The sequence below is a fragment of the Haliaeetus albicilla genome, chromosome 16 (assembly GCF_947461875.1).
Source record: "Haliaeetus albicilla chromosome 16, bHalAlb1.1, whole genome shotgun sequence".
Taxonomy (NCBI): domain Eukaryota; kingdom Metazoa; phylum Chordata; class Aves; order Accipitriformes; family Accipitridae; genus Haliaeetus; species Haliaeetus albicilla.
In genome coordinates, this window is record NC_091498.1 from 20,371,017 (window position 1) to 20,395,910 (window position 24,894).

A 24,894-nucleotide genomic window follows, 5' to 3' on the forward strand; every position below is an offset into this window, starting at 1 on the left:
CAGGACTTCTGCAATCTGGCAGTTTCTGTGTACTGAAAGAAGGCTGACATGTTGTTTCAGCTTTGCTCAGTGTTAATCTGAGGTCCACGAAGCTGCGCTGGAGCTACACTCCAACTGCTTTAGGCCCCTTTTCCCCCGTCTCCCTTCCACTTGCACTGGCCGCCCCTGGGATGCGCTGTGCCAGGTCAGCAAGACGGGAGGCTCTGCCGGTGTCAGTGCCCACAGAAGAAACACGGGGCTGAGACAGTGAAAGGCAGGAACAGTGCAAAATCAACCCGGGCCAAAACAAAACTTTTCCATTTGATCTGAACCAATCCAAGTATTTCATTTCGATTTTCCTAAAAGGTGGCAACAAGAGAAGGAAAACTGTAAAAAAAAGCCCAACTAGCTACCACCACTGTAATAGGGTGTGCAAAACCAGCTGAAAAATCCTGTGTACAGTGTGGTGGTTACAGTTGTGAACTAGCTTGGAGAGTGATTTTTTTACTGCTTAAAAATATCTGTTTGGGCAACAGCATCTTGCTGGAGACAAACCAGGCTGACAGAGGAGTCCAACTGGACGAGCAGCGGGCTTGTTCTGTGTGCCGATGGGGTTTGGGTTCAGAGGACACCACCACCCTAGCTGGCCACTCTCTGCTCAGAAATCACTTCACATCGTTACCAGAGCCCCCGCCTGTGCAGTGGCCTTCCAAGACAGAGTGGGCGAGGGGAACACTAGCTGCTTTTACAACGGGCGTCACTGGTTTATGAAGCAGCATACGTGGCATGCTTCCTGGAACTGGAGAGACTATGCTTCGATGGACAGGCCTACGAGGGTACTCCACACGTAGTCATACCTGATGGTACTACGTGCAATAATGGGCCTTATTCTCAAGGGTGTTAAGCACCCATGCTCAATCTGAAAACAATGAGAGTTGAAAAAAGCAAGCAACTCTGGATTAAGTTTATAAAGTATGCAAAATACTGGGAAAATTAAGTTTTAAATATTGCACTGCCTAGAAAAACGCATAACCCTATCTTTCCCCCACTATGACTTCTGAGACACATCAAACACTTCAAGTCTTAACAGATCCTATGTGCATATGAGACAAGAGGTTAATACATCCAGATACAGATTTAGCTATTTACAGTCTAACAAATACTCATTATTCAGTGCAAATATTAAAATTACTCCAAGTGATGCCCAAGCTTTAATGCCTCAAACTCTTACATATATCAGCTTCTTCACGGCTGCATCAAACCAAGCTTTTCAAAGTGGTACAAGTGTTCAGACAATTTGGTCCACAAACATATTCCCTGTAAACTGCTCCCAGTTCCTCCTCATCTTCCACCTGAAATGTTCCAAACACAGACCACTCACCTAACCCCACTGGAGCACAGAGCAGGGGTAATGAGGAAAGCCTGTTTAGAAGCTCACAGCACTCACCAGGGCCAAATTTAGCGTAACAAACAGACTTGGTGTTAGGTTCAATTATGGTAACATTAATTATAGGGACATTATGTCAACACAGAAATCATCCTATGGAAACCCATAGGATGGTGCATGAAATTAGGATGACACAATTGAACTCTCCCGAAAAAAAACCCAAAACCCAAAACAAAAAAACCCAAACAAAAACAACAAAAAAACCAAGAAATACCTCCAAGAGTTCAAACTTTTCCTGTCATTTGTTTAAATGAAACCAAAAAAGTTTATGAGCTTCATTTCACAAAGCTAGAAACTGCATGGTCCCACCTGAACCATGGAAAATACCTAGCTGAAACAAGATTTGAAGATTTGCAAATAATGACATTAAATCAGAATTCTACTGGCTGGCTTTGCTCTTTTTTTAGAAACCTGATTGTTTTTCTCCAAATGAACAAAAGAACCAATTGCCTTTAGTAGACTTCATTTCTGCAGTCACTGTCTTTGTTTGTCTTCAATACCCATTAAAAACCTGGTCTTGAGTCTCATGCAGCTGTTTTAAAGAAAAAAAAAAAACGTGAAAGCTTTTCTGATGCAAAAACAAGAAGAAAAGGGTAGGGGGGAACAGAGGGGCCCACAGGGAACCAGGATTAACAGTTACAAAGACCTTTAAAGGCTCTTCACCTCTTTTCAACACGTTAGCCTTTGAGCATTTGCTCCTACAGACAAATGCGGTAGTATCTCAGTAGCTGAGAAGGTGAACCTCATAAAGGAGGTCATGATCCACCGATTCACCATTTTCTTAAGAATGATGCCTTGACTTTATAAGGAAAATCACCAACAACTGATGCAAATTGATTCTGAAGCAGCATCCTTTAAGTTATTGTGGTTTAGTGGTTCACTCATTTAGGTCACATGAGATGGTTACGCACCTCAAGGATTTATGTCTTAAATCTATGCTTGTCAGAGCAAGCAGGTTAGCGTAAAAATAGCACCCTTTCTCCCGTTTGATAATTCATTTCTTCTTGTCAGATTTTTATAAAATTGAAAAAAAAAAAAAAAGCAACATACAGTTCTCTGTTGTGTAACACAACTGTTAATTGTAAAAATTGCAAAGGCAGGCAGCACTTTGCTTTTCTCTTTAAATAGCTCCCCTGTACTTCTATAATGCCAGTATCATACCACATCTGAACTTTGTGATGTGGTTCATACATTTGTATGAAATGTTAATATTTTATTTGCATCCTCTAAACTAAGGGGACAAAACTGCTGAATGCTGAGCAATGAAATGCATCAACACCTCCCACACACGATAAAGCTGCTCAGCATTTACATCAGAGCAGTGCCTATACCAGTGCTGCTCATGCTTGTTGTTCTCTGAAGTGACAGCTCTTTGGATGAATCCACTTGCAACTACCATGCAGCAAGGGCACACTCACATGTCCTTTTACACAGCAGTTTCAGGGAATGGTACTTTTCATTGCCTCCTTTCATCTCTTAAAGTATTCATTCATCCAACACAAAAAATATCAAATGGAACAGGCAAGGTGTACTTTCAACTCCATGGGATGTGATCAAGGTATGACAGAGTTTTAAGCAATGGAAAAGCAGCTAAAATGTTTGTTGTTTCTCCCTCAGTGGAAAGTGCCTGAGGGCAAAAGGGTCCCAACAGATATAAACTACCTCTCTTTCAGTGCGGAGGTTTCTGGTAAATCAGTTTCTGCTAAGAAATTGCTAGTATTTAGAGTTGGTCTTCCGCTGTTAAACCTGCCTAAAGTCTAGTTCATACTGGAGAATAAATACTTGTAACCAGGTAAGTGAATGAAACTGCATTCTCCCCAAGACAAATCTTCTCCTCTCAAAGCAGCATGTAGCATTTCCAGCATCCTCAGATGGTTCATCCAGCCTTGAAGCACTATCATTCAAATATGCATGTTTTTTAGTGTAAGATTTACTTCAGTGTGGAAAGATCACACTCCTGCTGTGAGAATCCAGTTCTCTGGGAAGGTTGATGAAGGTTCCGTTTTGCTATATGTGTTTCCTGCGATATACATTAGTAGAGATCTACTGCTGGTTGCTCCTTGGAAGCCATTCACAGGACTTCATGGAATTAATCAATGTGAGCCAATGCTAAATACGCGTACTTATTGATACAGAGCTTGCACATAACAAGGTAGACAAATGCAATACTTAAACCTCTAAAGCATCAGAAAATCCCAAACAGAACTGTGTGTTAAACAGCAAACTTGAAATAAAATACACTACCCCTCAGAATCAGCAGTGAATTCTCATATCGAATCTGTTCCTGGTGCCTTTCTGGAGCTTTTATTCTGTGCTGTGGCCCACTGCAGACAGCAGGAATTAAGACAGGAAAATCAGAAAAAGTACTACCTCACCAAAAGCGTGAAACTAAACGAAGTTTAGCTTACTCCTGCAATTACAGGCAAGTTACCCAAGACAAAAGCTGTCAGAGCAGGAGCTGGACTTTCCCTCTTACACTGCTCAGATACAGCTTATGTTTCAGACAGTGCTGTGCCAGAAGCCTACCACAGGAAGAGGACCAGTACAAGACTGTCTGAATCAATAAAACTGTATCTAACCTAGCCATACTCCAAGTATTTTGTTTTAAAAAATATATTTGAAAACAATGAACTGAGCCTGCACTTCACTCACTATCTGCAAGACAGGAGACTTGTAAGTCCCTAGGCTGACTCTGCTGCCTCGCTGCTTCCTGCTCCTCTGGTCAGACTGAGCAAAATCCCTTTGCTAAAGTTCTCCGCCTGTCCACAGACCAGATCCACCACTTGCACTGAATCCATCTGCTGTCCTGGTATCTCCTTCTATGGAGTCACCTTCTCCCCAGAATCACTAGCGTGTCTAGATAAGCAGGGCCCCGATCCTGTTCAGAAGTTCTCAGCAGCTTGCAAAACACTCAGACCACAACCAAACAAAACCCCCCGACTCTCCCACGCACATCCCTGAGCTGGTTTCTTCCTCTTCTTCCACACTGTTGCCACCCCATTCTCTTCTCCCCAGTCCGTTTCCCAGCTCCTTCTGACCGGCAGTCACAGCCGCAGCCACCGCCCAGCGCCGCCTTCACCACGCACACGGGACGGTCAGCTTGTTCTGAGGAAACGAGGCGTACCTAACGCCGCCTCTGTGTGTACTTTTATGTCCCCTCAGCAGCTAGGGAACTTTCTGTCCGACTCCCGGTGATCTGACAAAGGATGCGGCGAGGTTTCAAAGATAGGAAGTTTCTGTGCGTTCAATGGAAGTAAGCGGGGAACATGGAAGTGGAGGAGAGAGACCTTCTTGGCATCCAGGCAAGTAAAAGGCTGTGGTGCAAGTTCCATCTCCTGTTCCATCACAGCAAATCTACACAAGGATACAATCTGAATACTTCAGCGGAAGAAAGGAAGAGTCATTCAGTGATTGTACCTTTTTAGGCATGAGCAAGTCGAACTGTAAGGTGCGAGACCCACAGGGAATCCTCTCTTACTAGTTCCACTGCTCACAGCAGTACTTGTTAAGATGTCCAGAGCAAACTGCGGCACCCATTCAGCCACAGAAGAGGCTTGACTTTTACAAGTTGTTCTTCAAAACGCTTGTCTTCATACGCTCAGTGTCTCCGTTTTAACCATGGACAGGCTATTTCTGCTCACCATACCAAAGAGTTTTCCAGGCATTCTCCAAAAGCCCCCTTTCTCTCTGAACTAGCACAGAAGTGCCATGTAAGCTTCTCATTTGTAATAAGGAATTAAACTGGTTCTGCAGCTACCTAAAAAAAATTTTGTTTCTTTGCTGTTCCAATTCCTAATTGTAACTCACATTGCCTTCTCTACCTGCTCTTTAGCTTACTCTATTTTTTCCAGATGAAATCACAAATGGCTTGAAAGCCATACTGTGCTCTGTACAACGGACCAAGACAGAGTTTTTCTAATCCTTCCTCCAGCATCCAACACAACAGCTTGAAAACATCCATGTAAACTCATCTTGGTGAATTTTCCAAAGTTTTTCAGATCCATTACAATGTTACCAAAAAAAAAAAAAAAAAAAAAGAGAGAGAGAAAAGAAAACTTGCAGCTTTTCCGACAGAATACCTGAGTAATTGCCTAGTCTGCTTGCTTACACAGATGTTTTAAACAACACCAATTCATTTTTCTAATCTATAAATCCAAGTTCTTCCAGAGTTAGCAAAACTAGATTGGAAAACCTATTCTGAGGGTGTCCTGGTTTCGGCTGGGATAGAGTTAATTTTCCTCCTAATAACTGGTACAGTATGTTTTGGATTTAGTGTGAGAATAATGTTGATAACACACTAATGTTTTAGTTGTTGCTAAGTAGCGCTTATCACAAGTTAAGGATTTTTCAGTTTCCCATGCTCTGCCAGCAAGCAGGTGTACAAGAAGCTGGGAGGGAGCATGGCCAGGACAGCTGACCTGAACTAGCCAAAGGGATATCCCATACCATAGAATGTCATGCTCAGTACGTAAACTGGGGGAGTTGGCCGGGAGGGGCAGATCGCTGCTCGGGCATCGGTCAGCAGGTGGTGAGCAATTGCCTAATTGCATTGTGCATCACTTCTCTTTTCTTGGTTTTTATTTCTCTCTCTTTTTTTGTTATATTCCTTTTCATGACTATTTTTTTTAAATTGTTATTATTAATTTTATTTTACTTTAATTACTAAACTGTTTTATCTCAACCCACAAGTCTTACTAGTTTGGTTTTTTTTATTCTCCTCCCCATCCCACTGGGAGGGGGGAGGAGTGACTGAGCAGCTGTGTGGTGCTTAGTTGCTAGCTGGGGTTAAACCACGACAGAGGCCAAATGGGTTGCTGCTGGAATACTGTACTAATTCAATCTGACAAGCATTTTAAAGGCTTGCTGATTCACAAAACCACCTACATGCTGCCTACCCTATGCAGCCTGAATTAGCTGTCATGGTTGTTAGGACCCTGTTAAGATAACACCTGACCCCTCTCCTTAACTTTTGTGCTTTGGAAGCATTTATTATGGGCTGCATTATGGTGATGCCCTCCGGTGCCATGATAATTAAGATTTTTTGCAGTACTGGCCTACAAACCCCCTATTCTCCATGAATTTATAACTCTGTCATGAAGTTTCTCTGGGACTCAGAGCTTAATCAGCAAAGAGAACACAATTCTATCAAATTCTACTCAGCCTTTTCTTTGGAAAAAGGAAGAGATGAAATGTTCACAAGTTCAGAAACACAGTGTTACACTGGATATTGAATGTAGTCTCAAAAATAACACTGGTGATGTCAAGGCCATTGGTGCCTGATGTTACTCCCACATTTTCTACCTTTGAGCTTACTGCAGGCTGTGCATCAACTATAACAAAGTGCAACGCGCTGAGCCCTTATTCTACTCTATAACACAGCAACTGCAGACAATAAATACATAAAGGATCACATCTCAGTAGCACAAACTACTTGTTCACGCGCAGCCCTCCTCTCTCCTGGACAAGCATCCCACTATCCCTCCAAGCTCACCAGGCCTCAGCAAAACAGTAAAACACACGTGATGGTTTGTTCCTAATTTACATTTACTTACCACATCTGTTACCCACATACATCTGCCCTACACCACAAGCCTGCTGCGGCTCTGATAGCTTGACAGACTTTCTGGCCACTTCGTGGTCCATGCCAGAGACACGAACGCGGAACTGGTCCCTGCTGACGGTCTTCCGTAAGGTTCGAATGGTTTTACGGAACCTCTTTTCAGTCTTTTTCCGAGCACAGCGCACATCACATGTGTCTGAAAAGTATCAAGGGTGAAAGCTGCTATAAGTGACCATGCACAAAAATCCACCCAATTCAAAAGACCAACCAATGCAAATCAGTGAGAAAGCAACTTCTGTGTACAAGTCTGAAATCCTTAAGGACAACACCAGCAGGCTAGAAGAAAATTAATCAGACCACAAGACTTTAATCTATGGGCAGTTCTTTGAAACTAGCCCCATCCCTCAACTCTTTTTGAAGCAGTAAAATTCATTTTCAAAACAGGAGATACTTTTTATTAATATTTTGCATACAGATAGAAGTGAAAAATACAGAAATTAAGGAGCAAACGGCAAGAAGCTTCAAACCGCACCTTGGATTATTTTCCAACCAACCTGTCACCTCCTTTCGGCTTGTTTCAAGCTCAAAGTCCGCAGTGATAAAAATTTCTCTAGCCGCAGTCAGTCTACTGAGGGCTCCATGAACTTTCTTGCCAGAGCTGCATGTTAGGTTTACATAGTGGAAGCTCTCCTTTACTGAATTATGTCTCTCTGTATGAACAAAATTAAAGGAAGCAAAATCTTGGCCAGCTATGTTATTGAACATTCACTAGTGCTCAGCACATAATGTTGTCATGAAGAGTTAAAGGGGAGCAAACGATCAACTCCACATGCCAGTAAACAAACAGTTCGGCCAGTTTCTCAACTGGTACACCCTCACATAGAATCACGACTCCAGTGCACCTACAGATGTACTGCTGGGCTGAGACTGCAGCACTGCAGAGGTCTGAGGCGTGATTCCCTGGGAGGAGGAGAGCTTGGCTGCAGTGCTCAGCCCACTTCCCCTGGGTTTTGCCAGCAGGTTCTAACGAACTGCCTTCGCACTAGGCAAAGCATCTTAAAACCACGACACTGCCTGCATCAGGCAGGCTACTCCAGGGAAAAAATTTTGCACTCATATGAAGCATGTGAAAAACATGTTAGCTTATAATGGTGTTTAAATTAAGTAGTGGCTGCGTACACAGGACATTTGGAGACCATCTTCACGGTTTCAATGAGGAAATAAGATTTACTTAAAGAAAACACCCAGAATAAGCTTTGGTTCTGGAGTATATAACTCTTCACTGAGCATCTAGTGCAGTTTCTCACTGTTACTCTTCTAAGGACAAACTGACATGCTGATTTATCATTGTGACTTCTTCCCCCAGCTCCTGTTTTTGGGGGGGGAGGGGGGGTGTTGTTGCTTGTTTTTTTTGAATGTACTCCTCCTCATTTTCTGCCTTGGAACAGACGGAAGAGCTAACCTCACTGTGTCCATCTGGGGCTGCTGAAGTATAAAAGGAAGACAAGAGAAAAGAGAAATAACCCTTTTGCAATAGAGTCAGCATAAAAGGCCAGGAGATTCTTCACTGAGGCATCAGACAGTAAGGAGCAGGTGAGAAAGGAAAGAACAGAAAGAAGGGATAGAAAGAAGGGAAAGGAAGAAATCAAAAGAATGAAAAGAATGGTTGATTTCCCTGAGAATTTATTGGCAGTGGTGCAAACAAAAAAGGAGAAGGTCTTTCCTAGCAAGACTGTAAGGTTGCCACAGGGAAGTCCTGTGACCTGAAATAACTATGGCAAGAATCATGGCTGGGAAGGAGTGTGATTCATGATGTCAATGAAGAGCAAAAAGTTTGCAGTCCTCTATGCTTTGCTTATGATGTACTTCATATCTGGGAAGCACTTAACCCCTGAGCTACGGCTCTAACCTGCTTACCTGCATTTTTATATTCATACCTGGCATCATCTGTTCCAGACTTTCTTGAAACATCTCAGTCTTTTTCAAACTACATTTTCTTTCATTTAATTTAAAGGTTACGCTTATCTTGATGGCTGAAGTATCTTCAGGAAGAAACAATGACATGTTATTTTAAAAAACGAACAGAAAATTTAGATAACCCTAATGTCACAGCATAACAATGACATCAAAAAATATGCTGATATAAAGTGAAAAAGCAGTCATCACAGACAACCTAAAGGGATGCCAGCTTCCTCCTGCTGTGAAGCTGGTTCACAACTGGAATTGGAATTTTTTTATTTTAAAAAAAAAAAAAAAAGATGATGATTATGATGTTCAAGTCTAGATCTGCTACTGGGTAAATGAAACAAAGGTCAGCTGAAATCAAAGGAGATACTGCAAACCAGTTCAGAAAGTAGTTCATGTCTATATAAAATAGCACCTCTTATCTGTTTAGCTTTAAATGCTTTCTAAACTTTACTGTCCAACAGCTCAGCCTAAATGTACTGTATGTTGCCACCAATGTCCAGTTTTAATGTCTAAAAAGAGGCATGACACTCCTGGCATAGCTGTTTATTTCACTACTGATCTTTTTCTCTTTCCTTATTTTTAAGTCTTAGTTTGAGCGATGCTGATGAAGCAGTACAAGGGAAATTTCCTGTTGTAATCACAAACTGCAATCATGAGGAAGAGGAAGAAAAAACAGAGGGAGTAAAATGAAGAGGGAAAATAGAAAGTCAACAGAAACACTCTTATTTCACAGTTATCTATTAAAAGAAATCAGTCGGTCAAATCATGCAACAGTAGATCTAGTGATTACCCAGCCAGGTGGATGCATTTGTATTTTGCTGTTTTTTCTTAGGCTGAGATGACCTGCCACAGGTGAGGGTGTAGGCATCTTGTGTTCCTAACAGACAGACCATACAGACAGACAGTAAAGACACAGGCACTGTGCACAGACTAAAGACTCCTGTAGTATAAAAGACATTTTTAATTTGTTGATCGCCATCATCATCTTCACCTTTTTCAACAATGCTGTGCATAAAATACTCCACATTAGAGCTTGTCTCTTCCTAAGCCATTTAAAGGGTTCAGGAAGAAAAGCAGCATCTGTCCCATAAGCACCAGCCGAGTCTGCATGCTGTGTCCTGTGGGGTGGAGGGGCTGTGTGGGCAAAAATCTCAGACCCCACGCAGGGCTGGAATGCCTTCACCCCATTCAGCAGCGGCTCTCAGGGCCAATTAAGGAATGGCCCAGGGAGCACAGAGAATTCTGCCCTGTCCTCCCCAGCTTCAAAAAGACAGTTGTCATGAGAAGGGAATCTGAGGGTAGAGTGGTTATAAAAGACAAGGAAAGGGGGGCTTTCTTGGGACACTGGCAGGGATATAGCCCTTTATTTTCTACAGTGAAAAAGGAAAAGTCCTTGTTGATTGTCTGCTTCTTGGGGCTTCCATGAGAGTTAGAAGGTTTACTACTCTTACACTCTCCGCAGAATCACATGCTTGTTTTTGTTGGTTTTGACTTACCAAAAAATACCTGGACATCCGAAGAGCAGCTTAAGAAGCATCTATCACTCCCACCACTCTTAATGCAGTGCAGCAATACCTTGGGTGACATATTATCAGGCAAGGGACCCTTTGTCTCTAAATAGGATAAAACAAATACTCACAGAAGTAAAAGATCTACATACACCCTACTAATAAATCAGCATGCAGCTGCTTTTGTAAGCTGGTACCTGAGAGCACCCATGCAATTAATGTGCTGTTTAGACAGAAAATCAAAGCAAATTAAAATCACTGGAAGATCACACCACTTAAGTAATTTCCTTTCAGGTAAAGCTATCATCAGCAAAACTTCTCATGCAGAGAAACAAAAGGAAACAGAAGAATGAGCTAGATAAAAGCACAGGAAAGAAAGCATCAAAATCCCTCAAAGTATCTCCTGTTTTGGGGGTTGGTTTTTTTTGCTTGTTTTTACCAGTTTCAACATCAGTACCATCATGCCTCGATAAAAAGTAAAGCAGAATACCTGGAACGATGACTCATACCACTTTACTGGACAGATCAAGATTTTCAGATTTGACTATAATCACAAGGCCATCAGACACATCAGGAGTAGAAATGTATTTACTGGGCACCTTACCAACACAATCCTTTTTATTCCAGTGTAATTTGTAGTTAGAGTGACACAGGCATTCATAGTCTCCCAGTGTGTTCACACACAGTTGTTGGCAACCACCATTGTTGACGCTACATTCATTAATATCTATAGAGGAAAGGTAAAAATACTTTTAAAAAGTTACTCTTGCCAAAGTTCTGTACTCTAACTCCACTAGGTAAATATGTAAACAAATACTGCTTAGTAGGGTTTGGAAAAGATTTTAGGAATGCTCTCTGGAAACCCACCTTGAAACAGTTTTGTCTTCATGGAAATCCTTTGATAAATGTCAAAATTGATCAAATGTTGTCAGAGGGGAGATGTTAGGTAAGTCCTTAAACCACATAATTGAAAAAATATCCAGCCTCGGCAATATGATAATGAATTAACTCAAAGAAAAGGAGACCAAATCAAGTCTGCATTGCACTGTGTCTGGTTAATTAATATTTCTAATTTGGAATAAAGACAGACAACATGAACAGGATTCATACTGATCAATCCTCCAAGTGCTCAGACAGATAAAACTGCTGTGGAACACTATTTGACTCTACGTGGGCAAATAACACCATTGTATCACCAACGTCCCTTTTGGCCAATGATCCAATTGCAGGGCCTTGCCCTACCCAATAAATGTCAATAAGAGGAGAAACTACAGACAACACAACATACTGCCTTTGGTGCAAACGTGCATGCGGATGCAGAATATACCATTCACCAGTGGTGTATCCCAGGGGTCAATACCGGGGCCAGGACTATTTATCCTCTTCATTAAACCTGGATGATGGGACAAGAGCTCACCCTCAGCAAGTTTGCAGAAGATACAAAACTGGGAGGAGTAGCTGGTGCACCAGATGGTTGTGCCACTATTCAGAAGGACCTTGACTGGCTGGAGAAATGGGCCGACAGGAATCTCATGAATTTCAACAAAGAGAAATGCAAAGTTCTATGTCTCTGCTTCTCAGACCCACCTTGATGACTGCTTCACTTATGTCCAGTAGCTTTATGGCAATTACACATAAACCTAGAAAGCTGTTATCAAGAAATCTCTTGCAAGTCCCAGAAAGTCTGTGCAACTGAGGGTAGCCACTTCTATGTGCTTTTCTCAATGGTAATAACAAGTTCGTGTCACCACTCTCCCCAGACACTTGTTCCCTCCTCTAGACAGGTAACAATTTGGTAGAAAACATGGTGAAACAGATTACAAAACCCAGCTGATTTCAGGGGAAAAATATGCTACCAACAGAACTGAGACAGCAGGGGTAGGAATGAGCAGCAGAGGAATAATGGAGAAAGAAGGGAACACCTTAAATTGGTACTGCTGCCTAAGATACCACAAAATCAGCCCAAATCTTTTGTTTTCGTTGACCTTTTGTTAGGATGCTGCATGCAATGGCAACCTATTATCTCCAGCATTTATTGACTTCTTCCATATAGGTCAGAAGGTGTACACTCAGTATCCCTACCAGCTTTGACACAGTCTGTGATTGCCAGTAAATGAAGGATTTACTACGGTACAAGGATTAACATCTTCTGCACAGGGGTATGATATGAAGAGGCCAATTAGCAGCCAACAGTAAAATTACAGTTCCTTTCCATCATTAGTGGCCAAGAGAAATAGAACTAATGCAGAGGAATTCATGAGAACAGACTTATTTTAGCAAGTAGAGCAGTGTTACTCCCCATTCAGACAGGTTTCCCTGTTCATCAGGATAAAACACAGTGATGTTGTAGCCCTGTAATCTTTGCAGACTTTCTAGAGGCAGAGGTTAGAACAGATCAGGCACACAGAGATCTCTGAATTGTTATCTCCAAGCTGAAGTGTGCTCATCCTGCCTCAGAAATAAATAGGTCTTGCTCAGAACTAAGTAAGCATATAGAGTCAGTAAGGTCTTGCCTACAGCTTATATAAAACAGGTTTAATTCCATCAGTGTCCAGTTATTCATGTTTCCTCATGTTAATTTGGGGAATTTGTCACAGAAATATTCACACATGACACACACTGAGGTTCTGTGAACATCTTTCTCTCTTTCCTTGAACTTTTCTTATAGGAAAGACATAAAAGATTTAAGAGCATTAATCTCGGCTAACATAAATCAGTGGTACTACATCAGATAAATTACAATCCACATCACATGAGGTTCTGGCATATGCACAAGGGCAACCCGCAAAACCATATTTCTAGGTCATCCAGAGCTTCCTGTTCTTTAAGTCATATTCCACTGACTTTTCATTGAAGTCAAATGAGACTTCTGCATGTGAAAACTCTATCAAATTATGGCTTTCATATCCAGGTGCAAAACGCATCCATTTGTTCTAATAGTCACAGGTTCTTTCTGGATGCAGGGGGGGGAAGGGAAAATCATTTAAGCAAAGACAGAAATGAGCAGGATAAGTTTCTACTTTTGCTGTGTCTCCTTATCATGGCAAAGAGTAAAATTTACTCTATGGGCCTACTGCATATACATAGGCTTGTGTCTTGCACAGACACTAATTAGACCTGTGGCAACAGCACTCTCTGAGCATGGCCTGTAGCATCTTTTTATAACTCACCTCCACAATGTGTGAAGCCATAGAGAGCATATCCTTTGTTACAAGTACACTCGAAGGTGCCTGGATGATTGATGCACGTGTGGTCGCATGTCCGTTCAAAAGAGCATTCATCAACGTCTGCAAGTTTTAAAGGGATACATCAGCATCTCTCAGCCTGACAAGGGAGCACTGATGAGCTAACAGAGTTGGACACAGAGATGTGCAGATGTATGTAAACTAAGCAAATTCTTTTAAAGCAAATAATGTAACATAATGAAATGACAACTTTCAAAAGAACAATTAGTTTGCCAAACAAGCTTTTTCTTGGCAAATATGAAAACTGCTGCTACACTTTTAAAACTTATGTTTAAAATAAAGTATTTCTCTTCTACAGGAGAAGACAAAAGCTGACAAAACTCTTATTTCATTAAGAAAAGTCTACATACGGTCTGCAAAAATAGATTTACAAAAGAAAGTATTGCCCTTGTTTTTTCCCCATAAATGAAAGTGAAGGCCACATTTTTAACTCTGTATGAATATGCAGTGCCTGATTTAAGTCTGCTGAAAATCAACATGTTTCAAGATACACCTGAAGACAGATGACTGGAATAATGTGGTGAATTCTTCCATGGATCCATGATACTGTATATTTAGACTTCAATGTCTGTCTCTAAAAGCTGCTGAGATATCTATTTTCTCCAGTGAAAGTTGTCCTTGGCATTACAATCACTTTGCACACATCTTCTTTGTAAAGCATAGTTAGTATAATAGCCTAATCATGATCTCAGTGAATTGAATGGTAAAATTCCCATCACTTTCTGAGGCCTTGAATGTTTATTATACCATCAAAAGCACCTAAAACTTCTGTGCTAGTACATTACGCATGCCATGTAAGAATGTTGCAAGATACAAAAAAGTTCACATCAACATCACTGACACATTACATCATTCTTTTTTCTTAGGCTTTGGCATGCTTCAAAATACAACTTCTGAAACAATCTAGGGAAAGTAACAGAAGTGATAGGGACAAAAGGGAGACACAAGTCTTTAAAATACATTCATAAACAGATTCCATTAAAAACCCCACAAACTATCTTGAAAATCTTATGTTTTTATAGTAAGTTTGTTCCATATAAATAGTTGTCCTTCTTTGTCCGATATAAAAAGGGTAAGAATGCACCAAAAACCCAAGTGAAAATTATTTTCTGTTGGTCAGTTCAGCTTTCTGAAATTCACTATTAATGTCAGCTGGTTGTCTCGGAAATGGAATTACTCACCTCCCCAGTTGGCTGATTGGTTTTACATTGTTTCATACTGCAGCTTTTCCAAAACCACAGACCATTTTGATCTTTACATTTTAATGTATTTGAACAGCTGAAACAGGATTGCTAACTCTATATGTACAAACCATTAGAGAAAAGCAAATAATTTTCGTAAGTCTCACAGGAGAAATCCATGTCATTCTAAAAATCAAATGCTCTACCATGTTTTAGGGATTAGTGATTCCAGTCTGTCAACAGGTTTATAATTTCATAGATCACCTTATATCTTTTTTTCTTTAAATAATGAAGTCATGGCATCTAAATGTCCCATTAAGAAAAAATAATTTCACTGCAATGGTGAACTAGTCAGTAAAACGGACAGAGAGATATTGTCTATTTTTCCCTGTAAAATATTTTAAGATCATTAACAGAAGGGGGGGGACACATTATGCTCATAAAGAGCTTTTCAATACGATGCTATCTCTGTCACTTCCAGATGATAGTTCACTGTGCTGTTAAACACACCTCCTGCAATACTATCAAGCCAACTATATTAAGTCAACAGTTGTTTCAGAAGGGAAAAAAACCAAAATTGAGGCATGGAAATTATTCTGGAGTCCATTATCACTTCATCATTGTAGTAGATGTCCAAGCCATGCTGATTTGTTCTACTTCTCTGCCTCTCCAATACACATACCTTGACAAGACTTCTCATCTGTTAATAATTTAAATCCTTTTCTGCAGCTGCAATCAAAACTGCCAACAGTGTTTTTACAGAAATGATCACAGCCTCCGTTATTGGACTGGCATTCATCGATATCTGTAACAAAAAAAGTGCTTCAGCAAATAAATACAGTACATTCAACATACTTCCACTGCCAGATCCAGAAAATAGTCACATCCAATTGGTTAGAGAAGCCCAGAAACAAAATTGAGCAAGAATACTAGAAATTTTAAGGAAGATCAGATCCAGCTCTTAAGAATTATCTGGCCCATTCAGCCCCATGACAGTGTTATTTAACATATTGCTGTCAGTTACATTTGGGTACATGTATTCAAAAAAGACCATTTCCCCAAGTTCTGTTTGGAAACACTTTGACTAAATGCTCTCTTAAGGTTTTAGCTTTTTAAACATTCTCTCCATTTCCTCTTCCTAAGCCCTACAGAAAGTTCAGACAGAGGAGACTTCCTGAGCTACCCTGTCCTTTTCATGCCAATATTAGAATGAGTTCTTTATCTAATATTGACTCAGGCATGGGTATTCCATCATTTTTGCCTGGTAGAACAGTCTTAACTTCTAATTACTGGAAAACATATTCTAATATACAACCTAAATGTCCCTTTGCTCCTTTCCAGTACTCTCATTAGAGCTGCTTGGACCTGTATAAGTAATTCTACTCACATATCCCTGTTTACACACTGGTATTTACTTACAAACTGCTCTGATACCCAGCTGACTGCAGGTAAAATAGCAGACTATTGGACTGTATGCCTGTAAGAATCTACATGCCTACCTCTTCCAGTACTGAGCTCTACTTTACCACAGACCTGTGTTACCTCCTACCAGAGCTCATCTGTGAAAAACGAAGCCATCCTGGCAGGAGGGGTGGAAGTGGTGAGGGGCAGGGCAGAGAAGCAGAGATTCTCTGCACGTGATGCACCTGATGCGATGGAAACTGTGTGTCTGCCCCTGGCTGCAGTCCTTTCTTAGGTCAGATTACACATACTGGCTTTCCTCTGGACACCGAATTACCTTCATTTGGAGACGAATACCTTACATAAGGTGTTTGTACAAACATGTCCACAAGTATAAAATTTACCTTTACATGTCTTCCCATCAAACTGGAGTGTGAATCCAACAGGACAGCTGCAGTGAACTCCAGTCGACGTATCTTTACATGTACGATCACAGCCGCCGTTATTAACTGCACACGTTTCTAGCCAACAAGATAAAGCCGAAGTTTGCTCAGGGGTATTATAATGGTAACAAGAAACACCACGTGATAAAGGCACGGTTCCAAGCACACTGCTATTCAACCATAGTTGAATTTAGTCTAGTATACATGAGCAACTACTCAACTACTAAATACATGTGTTGGCAAAATCCCTGCCTCAGCTATGTGGAGGTTTTTTGCAGAGACTACAAACTAAAATATTGTCTCTGGATATTCTTGTCCTTAAACACAAATCCCCACTCCTTGATGATGAATCTGTTCCTGCTAGCCTGTTTCCTTATGCCCACACTCAATCCTGGCTGAACCTCTGACACTTCCCACAAATGCTCAGACACCTGGTTACCCTCAGCACTTCTAAACCTGTTTTCTTAAATCCCTCCCCAACACACTTTCACATGCTACCTGTGCTCCCAGTCGTGGTGGATTACACCCACACTGAGGGTTCCTTCAGGCTTGTAACCCAGGTGCCACCTCAACCTCATGCTCCCCTAACTTCCCTCCTATGCAAACTATGCCTAAATCTCACCAAACCTTTCTAGCGAATACCCCTAAAATACAGTTCTTCACATCCAACTAAACAGAAATAACTCTTTGGCATTCGTCTTTTAGTCAGTCTAACCACCTCAGTCAGCCTAACAACCTTTTCACTGGCTGGACAAATGCAATTTTATCCAGCACATATTGATTCAGAGAGCTGCTAAGATCATCTTCTGTCTGCTTTTTGAAATCCTCTCTTTCTAGCTCTGTCTCCTAGTTTTCTGCAGCATCAAGCATATGCTACTTTTTCTCAAGTTTTGAGACCTTTACTGGTTTATTCCCTCCCAGTCTTTCATCTCACACTCAATATTGGGAGGCTGTGTCCAACCCCCACGTGAAGACAGAGTGCCTCTTCTTTCCTCCTCTTTCCACAGAAATGTCATTTTTTTTGAAAATGAGGCTATTCATGTAGATGTCTAAATATGGATTCAGGAGCTCAGAGCTAGCCCTATACTTTTGGTAGATCCTTTTCCAGCCTCCATGCTCCATGCTACTTCTGTGGCAAATGCTAATAAGCACAGCAAATCACCATGATACCTGGAGTAAGGGCTTTTGGGAAGTGGACATCCACTGACCCAGCTGCCCTGAGACCACAGTGATGGTTTCTCACGCTAGTGCCTTCCCAGTAGCAACAGACCCTCAGAGGCTGGTATTCTGGGCAAGATGCAAACACCACTCGGAAGAGTAAGATGGCCTTGTAGCCTAACATGTCTTTCTAGATGCAATTCACCACTGGGCCCAATTCTCTTCCATGCAGAAGTATACTTTCAATTGAAGAGAAGCAGTTAAAACACTGCTTCCTCCACAATCGCTTGGCTAGAACTGTAGCATAGAAGGGATTGTACTGCATTCCCATGATGAATTCGAACCACGGAAACATATGCTACTTCAAGGGCAAGTTCCTGACACCTCCTACTGACTGTCATAAACAATGTACCTAGTTTCTTATACGTTATGGAATAATATTATTTTCTTAAAAGGGAGTGAAGCATCTCAGGCAGAATTCAGCCCAGAGCTATAATGGTTACAATAAAAAAAAATAAAAATTCTTCAATTTAAAAGGTTTCAGCAAACATCAAAATTATTTTGGATAAGCACTTTTACCCATAAGCAACCGCCGCTTCACCCTCTTGTCCACATCAGCTCCTGCTGTAGTGTTTCCCTCAGAAATTTCAACAGCAGCCTCTTCCCTCTCTGTAAGGAACATGAAAAAAGCAAATGAGTAAAGGTGCCCTGACCAGAAGCTTCATCTGATACCCAATTGTCATGATTTAACCCCAGTCAGCAACCAAGCACCACGCAGCCACTCACTCACTCACTCCCCCACCTCCCCCCAGTGGGCTGGGGGGGAAATTGGGAAAAGTAGTAAAACTCGTGGGTTGAGATACAAACGGTTTAATAGAACAGAAAAGAAGCAACTAATAATGATAATGATAACACTGATAAAATGACAAGAGTAACGATAAAAGGATTGGAATGTACAAATGATGCGCAGGGCAATTGCTCACCACCTGCCGACCCACACCCAGTTAGTCCCTGAGCGGCGATTCCCCGCCCCCACTCCCCCCAGTTCCTATACTGGATGTGATGTCCCATGGTATGGAATACCCTGTTGGCCAGTTTGGGTCAGCTGTCCTGGCTGTGTCCTGTCCCAACTTCTTGTGCCCCTCCAGCTTTCTCGCTGGCTGGGCACGAGAAGCTGAAAAATCCTTGACTCTAGTCTAAACACTACTGAGCAACAACTGCAAACATCAGTGTTATCAACATTCTTCACATACTGAACTCAAAATATAGCACTGTACCAGCTACTGGGAAGACAGTTAACTATATCCCAGCTGAAACCAGGACACCAGTATGTACGCACATGCAAACAGCTGGATTGCATGCTGAATTAGAGACAGTTGGAACTGACTAGGCAGAAATAATTTTTTTTTAAAGGAAGTAATAATGAAAATCATGAAGACCCTTCAGTCAAAACCCTGAGAATACTTTGCTTTTGTTGCTTCCTTTGTTTGCTTCAGTTTTCTTAACAAAACAGAAGATGTGCTATGGATGTAGTGAACAGAAGCAAGATAAAAGAACTAATTGAACTGTCATGAATTGTTCTGTTAAAAGCACACTGTTATCATCTATCATGGACTAATACAATACAGCCAGTTATGCCTAAGCATTTGAGTTCAATCAACAGACAACAAACTCTTCCAGAGACTGGAAAAGTTTGTAAATCTTAAGTGCTTTCTTTACTGGGTAAGTGCCTTGCAAAAATTGTACTTTAATTGAATTCAGAGTTCTGGTTTTAACAGACATACTGCTTTACATCTGTTTTTAACTCATGCTATACAAGAAACTGAACCTAAAACATCCTAGAGGGCAGGGAATCTTCTTTGGTTAGTGACGGGCCTTGTGCTTCAGAGGGACCAGTGATAATTACAGGCTGCAGTAGCATTAGGTAGCTACTTATATAGGGAAGCATTAAGTTGCCTGGACCCAACCAACTCACTCACGCACTAGCAGATTTCTTAGTTTTGCATTCCTTGACATTTTCTAGCCATACTATTATGAGGAGCATTAATCATGCACACACAGCAATGCCACACCACTCTGGAGCTAGTCATCAACAGAAAACTACTTCCCTCCACTGTATACTGACCCAGGCAGGTTTTCCCATCCACATGCATGATGTACTTGGGGTGACATCCACAAATAGGCCCATTATCAGCATCATCACATGTATGTTGACAGCCACCATTTCCATGATTACATGTTACTAGGAAGAAAATATTGGTTACATCTCACAAGTACTTCCAGCCTCTTTGAAAGACAGTGTGCAATTTTGACTCCATTTGACCATCCAGTACAACCTTCCTAACACGCCCCTTTCCTGAAGAACTTTGTGAGACTGAAGCCCTGCAGAGCTCTCTTGTGGAGCTGAACTTTCCATTATGAATGATGGCACGACTCCCAAACTACAGATACTGCAGCAACCAACAGACTGCTGTGATAGTGTCCAGCAAAGCCACTGATTCCAGTTTAATTCAAATGCACACAAGTTAGGCATGTCATCCCAGTTTAGCTATAACATACCAAATCCCATATCACTGCAAACAGAACACTATTTGTTCACTTTGGGAAACCATAAGCATATGCAGAATGTTGCATACAAATGCAGCTCCTCTGGTTCTTGGACAGTTCAAATCCTGGTCGGCATTCACAGGCAACTCCTCCTTTGGGCGTTTCTCTGCAGATGTGGGCACAGCCATGATCTTTATTCATGCAGCTCATGCCTTCTGCAAAACAGGACAAGTGCAAGAGCATCAGCATCCTCAGCGTCTCTGTGTGCAAGCAACAGTCAAATAAAGTCAGTTCAATACACACAGAGACAACAGCCTGCTACTTCTGGGAAGACTCTATACAGTATTAGGACAAGAAGTATAAGCTTACAGACAGGAAAGGCAGAAAGTCCAATCCTGCAAAGTCAATGGCCCCAAGGTTTCTCCATCTATGATCTTTTCTGTGCTCGTGTTCTTCGACTGCAAGATCAAAAAGCAGTGTCCCTAGATTTGTACAGCATGTGCATTCTCACCCAATGCTCTCACTTTATACCAGTGTTTATAAAACCTCCTCATTTCTTTTATGAAAATTGCAAGGTGGCTGACACCTGGCAAGATCAAAGCCTAAAATGAAGTTCGTATTTCTCTGCTTAAAAGAGCAGCCACCAGACACAGGAATGCCTAGGCTGACAGTCACAAAAGTCATCCCTATTTCAATTACTGGCCTACAAAGCCTATTCTCAAAGCCATAACCTACCTCAGCAGTGACCAAGTAGTGACCAGGCAGACATGCAGATTGCATGCATGCTGTATGCCAATTCTCTTTTTTTGTTAAGCATTTTGTTTTCTTTTTTTTTTTTCTGATTTCAGGAAATACCTGCCAAAACAACCCCACTGGGGATTATCACAGAGTTCTGTATTTCTACACACCTTCCCAGCGGGACAGAATTTAGTGCCAGTGCCTGCTTTAACCAAATGAAAAAGCAATGTGACACTAGCAATGTGACTTTCTTCCTTTTGGTGCCCCTCCTAGAAACATCCTGTCATTTTTGTCTCTGACAGTTACAAGCTGTTCATGCACTAGCACTCAATGACTGCCAGAGTGTCTTGTCTGGCCTTTGCAAAAAGCTCAAGTCAATTAAACAGGGAGGAATTGTTCCTAGAATTATTGTAAAAACTTCTTTCACCTTGCCCCATGGTTCAGCTAAATCAATGCCTTTTCCATTGGCAAGACGGTGACGCAATTTGTACACACACAACTTAAAACTACACAGCAGCTGGCTGAGTTATCAAATGGGATGATTAGACCAAATTAAAAGAATAGTCTTTCTTCTAACATTACACCACAATTTTCGCTGAAGTCTTATACAGAGCTACAAAATGGGGAAAGAAGACAAATGAATGCTCTCCTCAGGTATACAGAGAACACACCTTTGCCATCAAATTCTCTGCCTTGGTGCATTTGGCTTTTCTAAGATATGTTACACCAAAATGCTCTTTCTTCTTGGTGAGAACACTTCATTTGAGAAGAGCAAGTGGAGCATATTTTGGCTGCGAGGTCTTATCCCACATTACCTGAAGTGAACTTCTACTGAGTTGAGCAGATGCACAATCAGAGAATGAAAAGGGTGACCATGCTGCTAGAAAGAGATTGTGTGAACAATTCCACACCCTATATATTTTTTAGACTTACACAGCCCTTTTTGCAGCCTTATTGCTAACTGAAACAAAACCACTGTATTGGCAAGCAGAGGTCAGCTCGTCCCCATTATTCCACTATACTTCAGTTAGGTCCTTGCTCTGCACACGAGTATTCTCGCCATCTGAAGCACAAGCTACAGTACCCTTTCTCTATCAAGAGAGCTTTAAGCAACAAAAGAATGGATATTACAGAGCCTAGCTTATTCTGCTCTACTGACTTTTTGATTCCTTTCCCACAGTGAGGACTCTGTAGAAGTCTAACAAGACAATGACAGTTCAAATCCAGCAGCACACAGACACAGCCCAAGGAGCCCCCATGAAAGCTGTCATCCATTATTGTGCTGTCAGTCAAGGAAAGAAACAACCTATGAGGCCACAAATTAGCCTCATTAACTCTTGTGGTTTTGTGACTTTTCTGTTCTTAAACATGCAATATGATTTGGTCTGTTAGCTCAGAGGTGTTAGAAGGCATTAAGAGAATTAGCAGCTTAGTTTCTTAACAAAGTTATTCTTTTGTCTCTACTGAGCTACCAAAGGGGAAACTGTTCAAGCAAGTACTTTGGTAAAGTTCACTGACATCAGACAAATGGTTTAAATGCTCAGTTTGGGATTGCTCTGTTCTAAGCGAGCAGAATTCCATCAGGTCTCCACAGTAAGCTAAAACTGCACTTCCCAAAGCAGGGCACATTTTAATAACAAAGTACCCATTGTGTAACAAGGTACATGACCAAACCCACCAAAATCTAGCTGACCCAAGAGCCAGCATTTCATAGAAGATACACACATTCTAGCATTTACTGTGAGGCTGCTGCTTGTTTCCAAAGGTGGTAGAAGGTTTCCATTCAGCCCCATTTTATAAGGTTGTATTAAAGACATGTCTGTAAAACCATAAATGCTGTGTGACTGCAAACTCCTTCATGGACACAAAGTCTCCCAAGTCACATTGTTCCAGAGCTGTTGCAATGGCAGATTGTGGTCGAGAACCAAACCCCAAGCAAATATTGGTCAAATCCAACCACATGCTTCCCAGACGCACAATTTCTCTTGCAGGAGACCCTGCCTTACTGGCACACAAATGTCTTGGGATGGATGAGTCTCTTGATGGCCACACTCACAGCCAAGATCACTGAATCCAGTGCCTGCCTGGCCTAGTGGACCCCAAGCCAGATGAGTCCTATCTGATGACTGGACCTTCCTGAAGTTACCCAGCAAACTTCAGTGAGATCTGAGCACTCTTGTCACTGGCAAGATACAGGCAAAAAGCCAGCATGCTATTTCCCTACCAGGTCACGTTAAATTAATCTCTTGCATGTATGATCTGTGTTTAAATCTTTGTCTTTTTTACACAGAAGATGAGGGACATCAACACCAACCTGCTAAGAACATTAAGGCTCCATTTAAGGCACATTCAAATGGGTGCTCAGTAGGATGGAGGCAGAGGATGCAATTGTACAAAGAACTACCAGAGATTCTCAGAGGCACCCTCTAGTAGCCAAATGGTGAGGAGCATCAGCACAACCAGCAGAACAGGACAGGACGTCCCAGGAACGCTTTAGTCTTTTTACATGCTTCCTACATCCTTGTGTTAAGGCAACTTTTTCCAAAAAGCTTTCTAGTTATCGCTGTTCTCTACAGTCAGAAGGACTCTAAGAGCAACAGCTGAGATGGTCCCCTGTGTACGAGCTCTCAGTCCACACAGTGACTTCAGATGTGGCTTTCATCTTGCAGGTCCAATTCACTCCCATTGATTCAGCCCAACCAGTAGATAGCTGTGACTGTGAAACACCACAAGGGAGAGTAGCAAGATTTGTCATCCATAGCAATAGCAACCACAAGATGTACTACATATTTACTCATGAAAAACTCTGGTTTCCTTCAAATTTTTGTATTCTCTAATATGAAACAAGTTAAACACAGAAATAAGCTCCCTGTGCATAGCTGCCCTGCCAGCTACTCTAACAGCCTTCCACAGTAAATCCATTCTCCCACATACAGAGGAAGAAGAGCTCATTCAGAGCAGACAGACAGGGAAAAAAATTGGATTGTGCACAACTTCCCAAGACACTCTGAGTTCCTGTAGTTTAAGCAGGGGCTAGGCAGAACCATCAAGCCACTCGGAGCACCCCTGTGCTTCAGACCAACACAGTCACATCAGATGAAAAATCAACTTCAATTATCAAACTCTCCCCTAATAGCTACCTGACCTTGAGTCCGTCACAGCAGGTGACAGGGAACCCAGAGGATAATTGCAGGTAAACTTGGAAGGGCAGATGACTCTCTGGCTCCCCTGTTACGCTGGTCATCAGGAGGAATACAACAGCCCCAAGCCTCTCTATTTCTCCTTTCTCAACTTCAGTTCACTCTTTTTCTGTGTATGTAAAGGCCAGTATTGCAGACCACTAGGAAGGTCTCTCAAGCATTAATGTATGCACTCTCTTAACTGGGCTGGGAGTCAGGGAAAGAAATACTCCCTTGTATTACAGATAAGCAGCAAAACTGAATAGATGGTCTAGGCAATAGGTGCCAAATGCTGTTTCAATCAGTGCTGCGAGGTCTCAAAAGAGAACTAATAAAGTATATACACTGAGAGATGCATACACAAGGCAGAAAATAGAAGACCTAGTGATGAACAGAAAAGCTGAGAACAAAGTGAGGGGAAAGATAAAGCAATGAGATTTGGCTTACAACAGACCTGCCCACCCAAGGGAAAAAAAAAAAGTGGGGAATCCCGTGGAGCACTTCTTCACAGTAATGGGGGGAGGCAGGAGGGAAAGAGTC

General features: G+C 41.7%; 1 protein-coding gene across 3 annotated transcripts in view; it reads right to left on the bottom strand.

Annotated features, from left to right (window-relative positions):
• Nucleotides 1-24,894, bottom strand: part of SCUBE2 (signal peptide, CUB domain and EGF like domain containing 2) — a 46,453-nt gene that overhangs the window by 13,489 nt on the left and 8,070 nt on the right. For 2 of the 3 annotated variants that reach the window (XM_069803808.1, XM_069803809.1), the window contains exons 5-16: nucleotides 20,527-20,652; nucleotides 20,016-20,132; nucleotides 18,470-18,559; nucleotides 16,694-16,810; nucleotides 15,571-15,693; nucleotides 13,633-13,749; nucleotides 11,067-11,189; nucleotides 10,451-10,567; nucleotides 9,745-9,831; nucleotides 8,924-9,028; nucleotides 7,541-7,696; nucleotides 6,979-7,182 (exon numbers count right to left, since the gene is read on the bottom strand). In XM_069803808.1, coding sequence (XP_069659909.1) covers nucleotides 6,979-7,182; nucleotides 7,541-7,696; nucleotides 8,924-9,028; nucleotides 9,745-9,831; nucleotides 10,451-10,567; nucleotides 11,067-11,189; nucleotides 13,633-13,749; nucleotides 15,571-15,693; nucleotides 16,694-16,810; nucleotides 18,470-18,559; nucleotides 20,016-20,132; nucleotides 20,527-20,652 — 1,482 coding nt within the window. The remainder of the gene's footprint in view (nucleotides 1-6,978; nucleotides 7,183-7,540; nucleotides 7,697-8,923; nucleotides 9,029-9,744; nucleotides 9,832-10,450; nucleotides 10,568-11,066; nucleotides 11,190-13,632; nucleotides 13,750-15,570; nucleotides 15,694-16,693; nucleotides 16,811-18,469; nucleotides 18,560-20,015; nucleotides 20,133-20,526; nucleotides 20,653-24,894) is intronic. The other variant, XM_069803810.1, reaches the window with a different exon arrangement.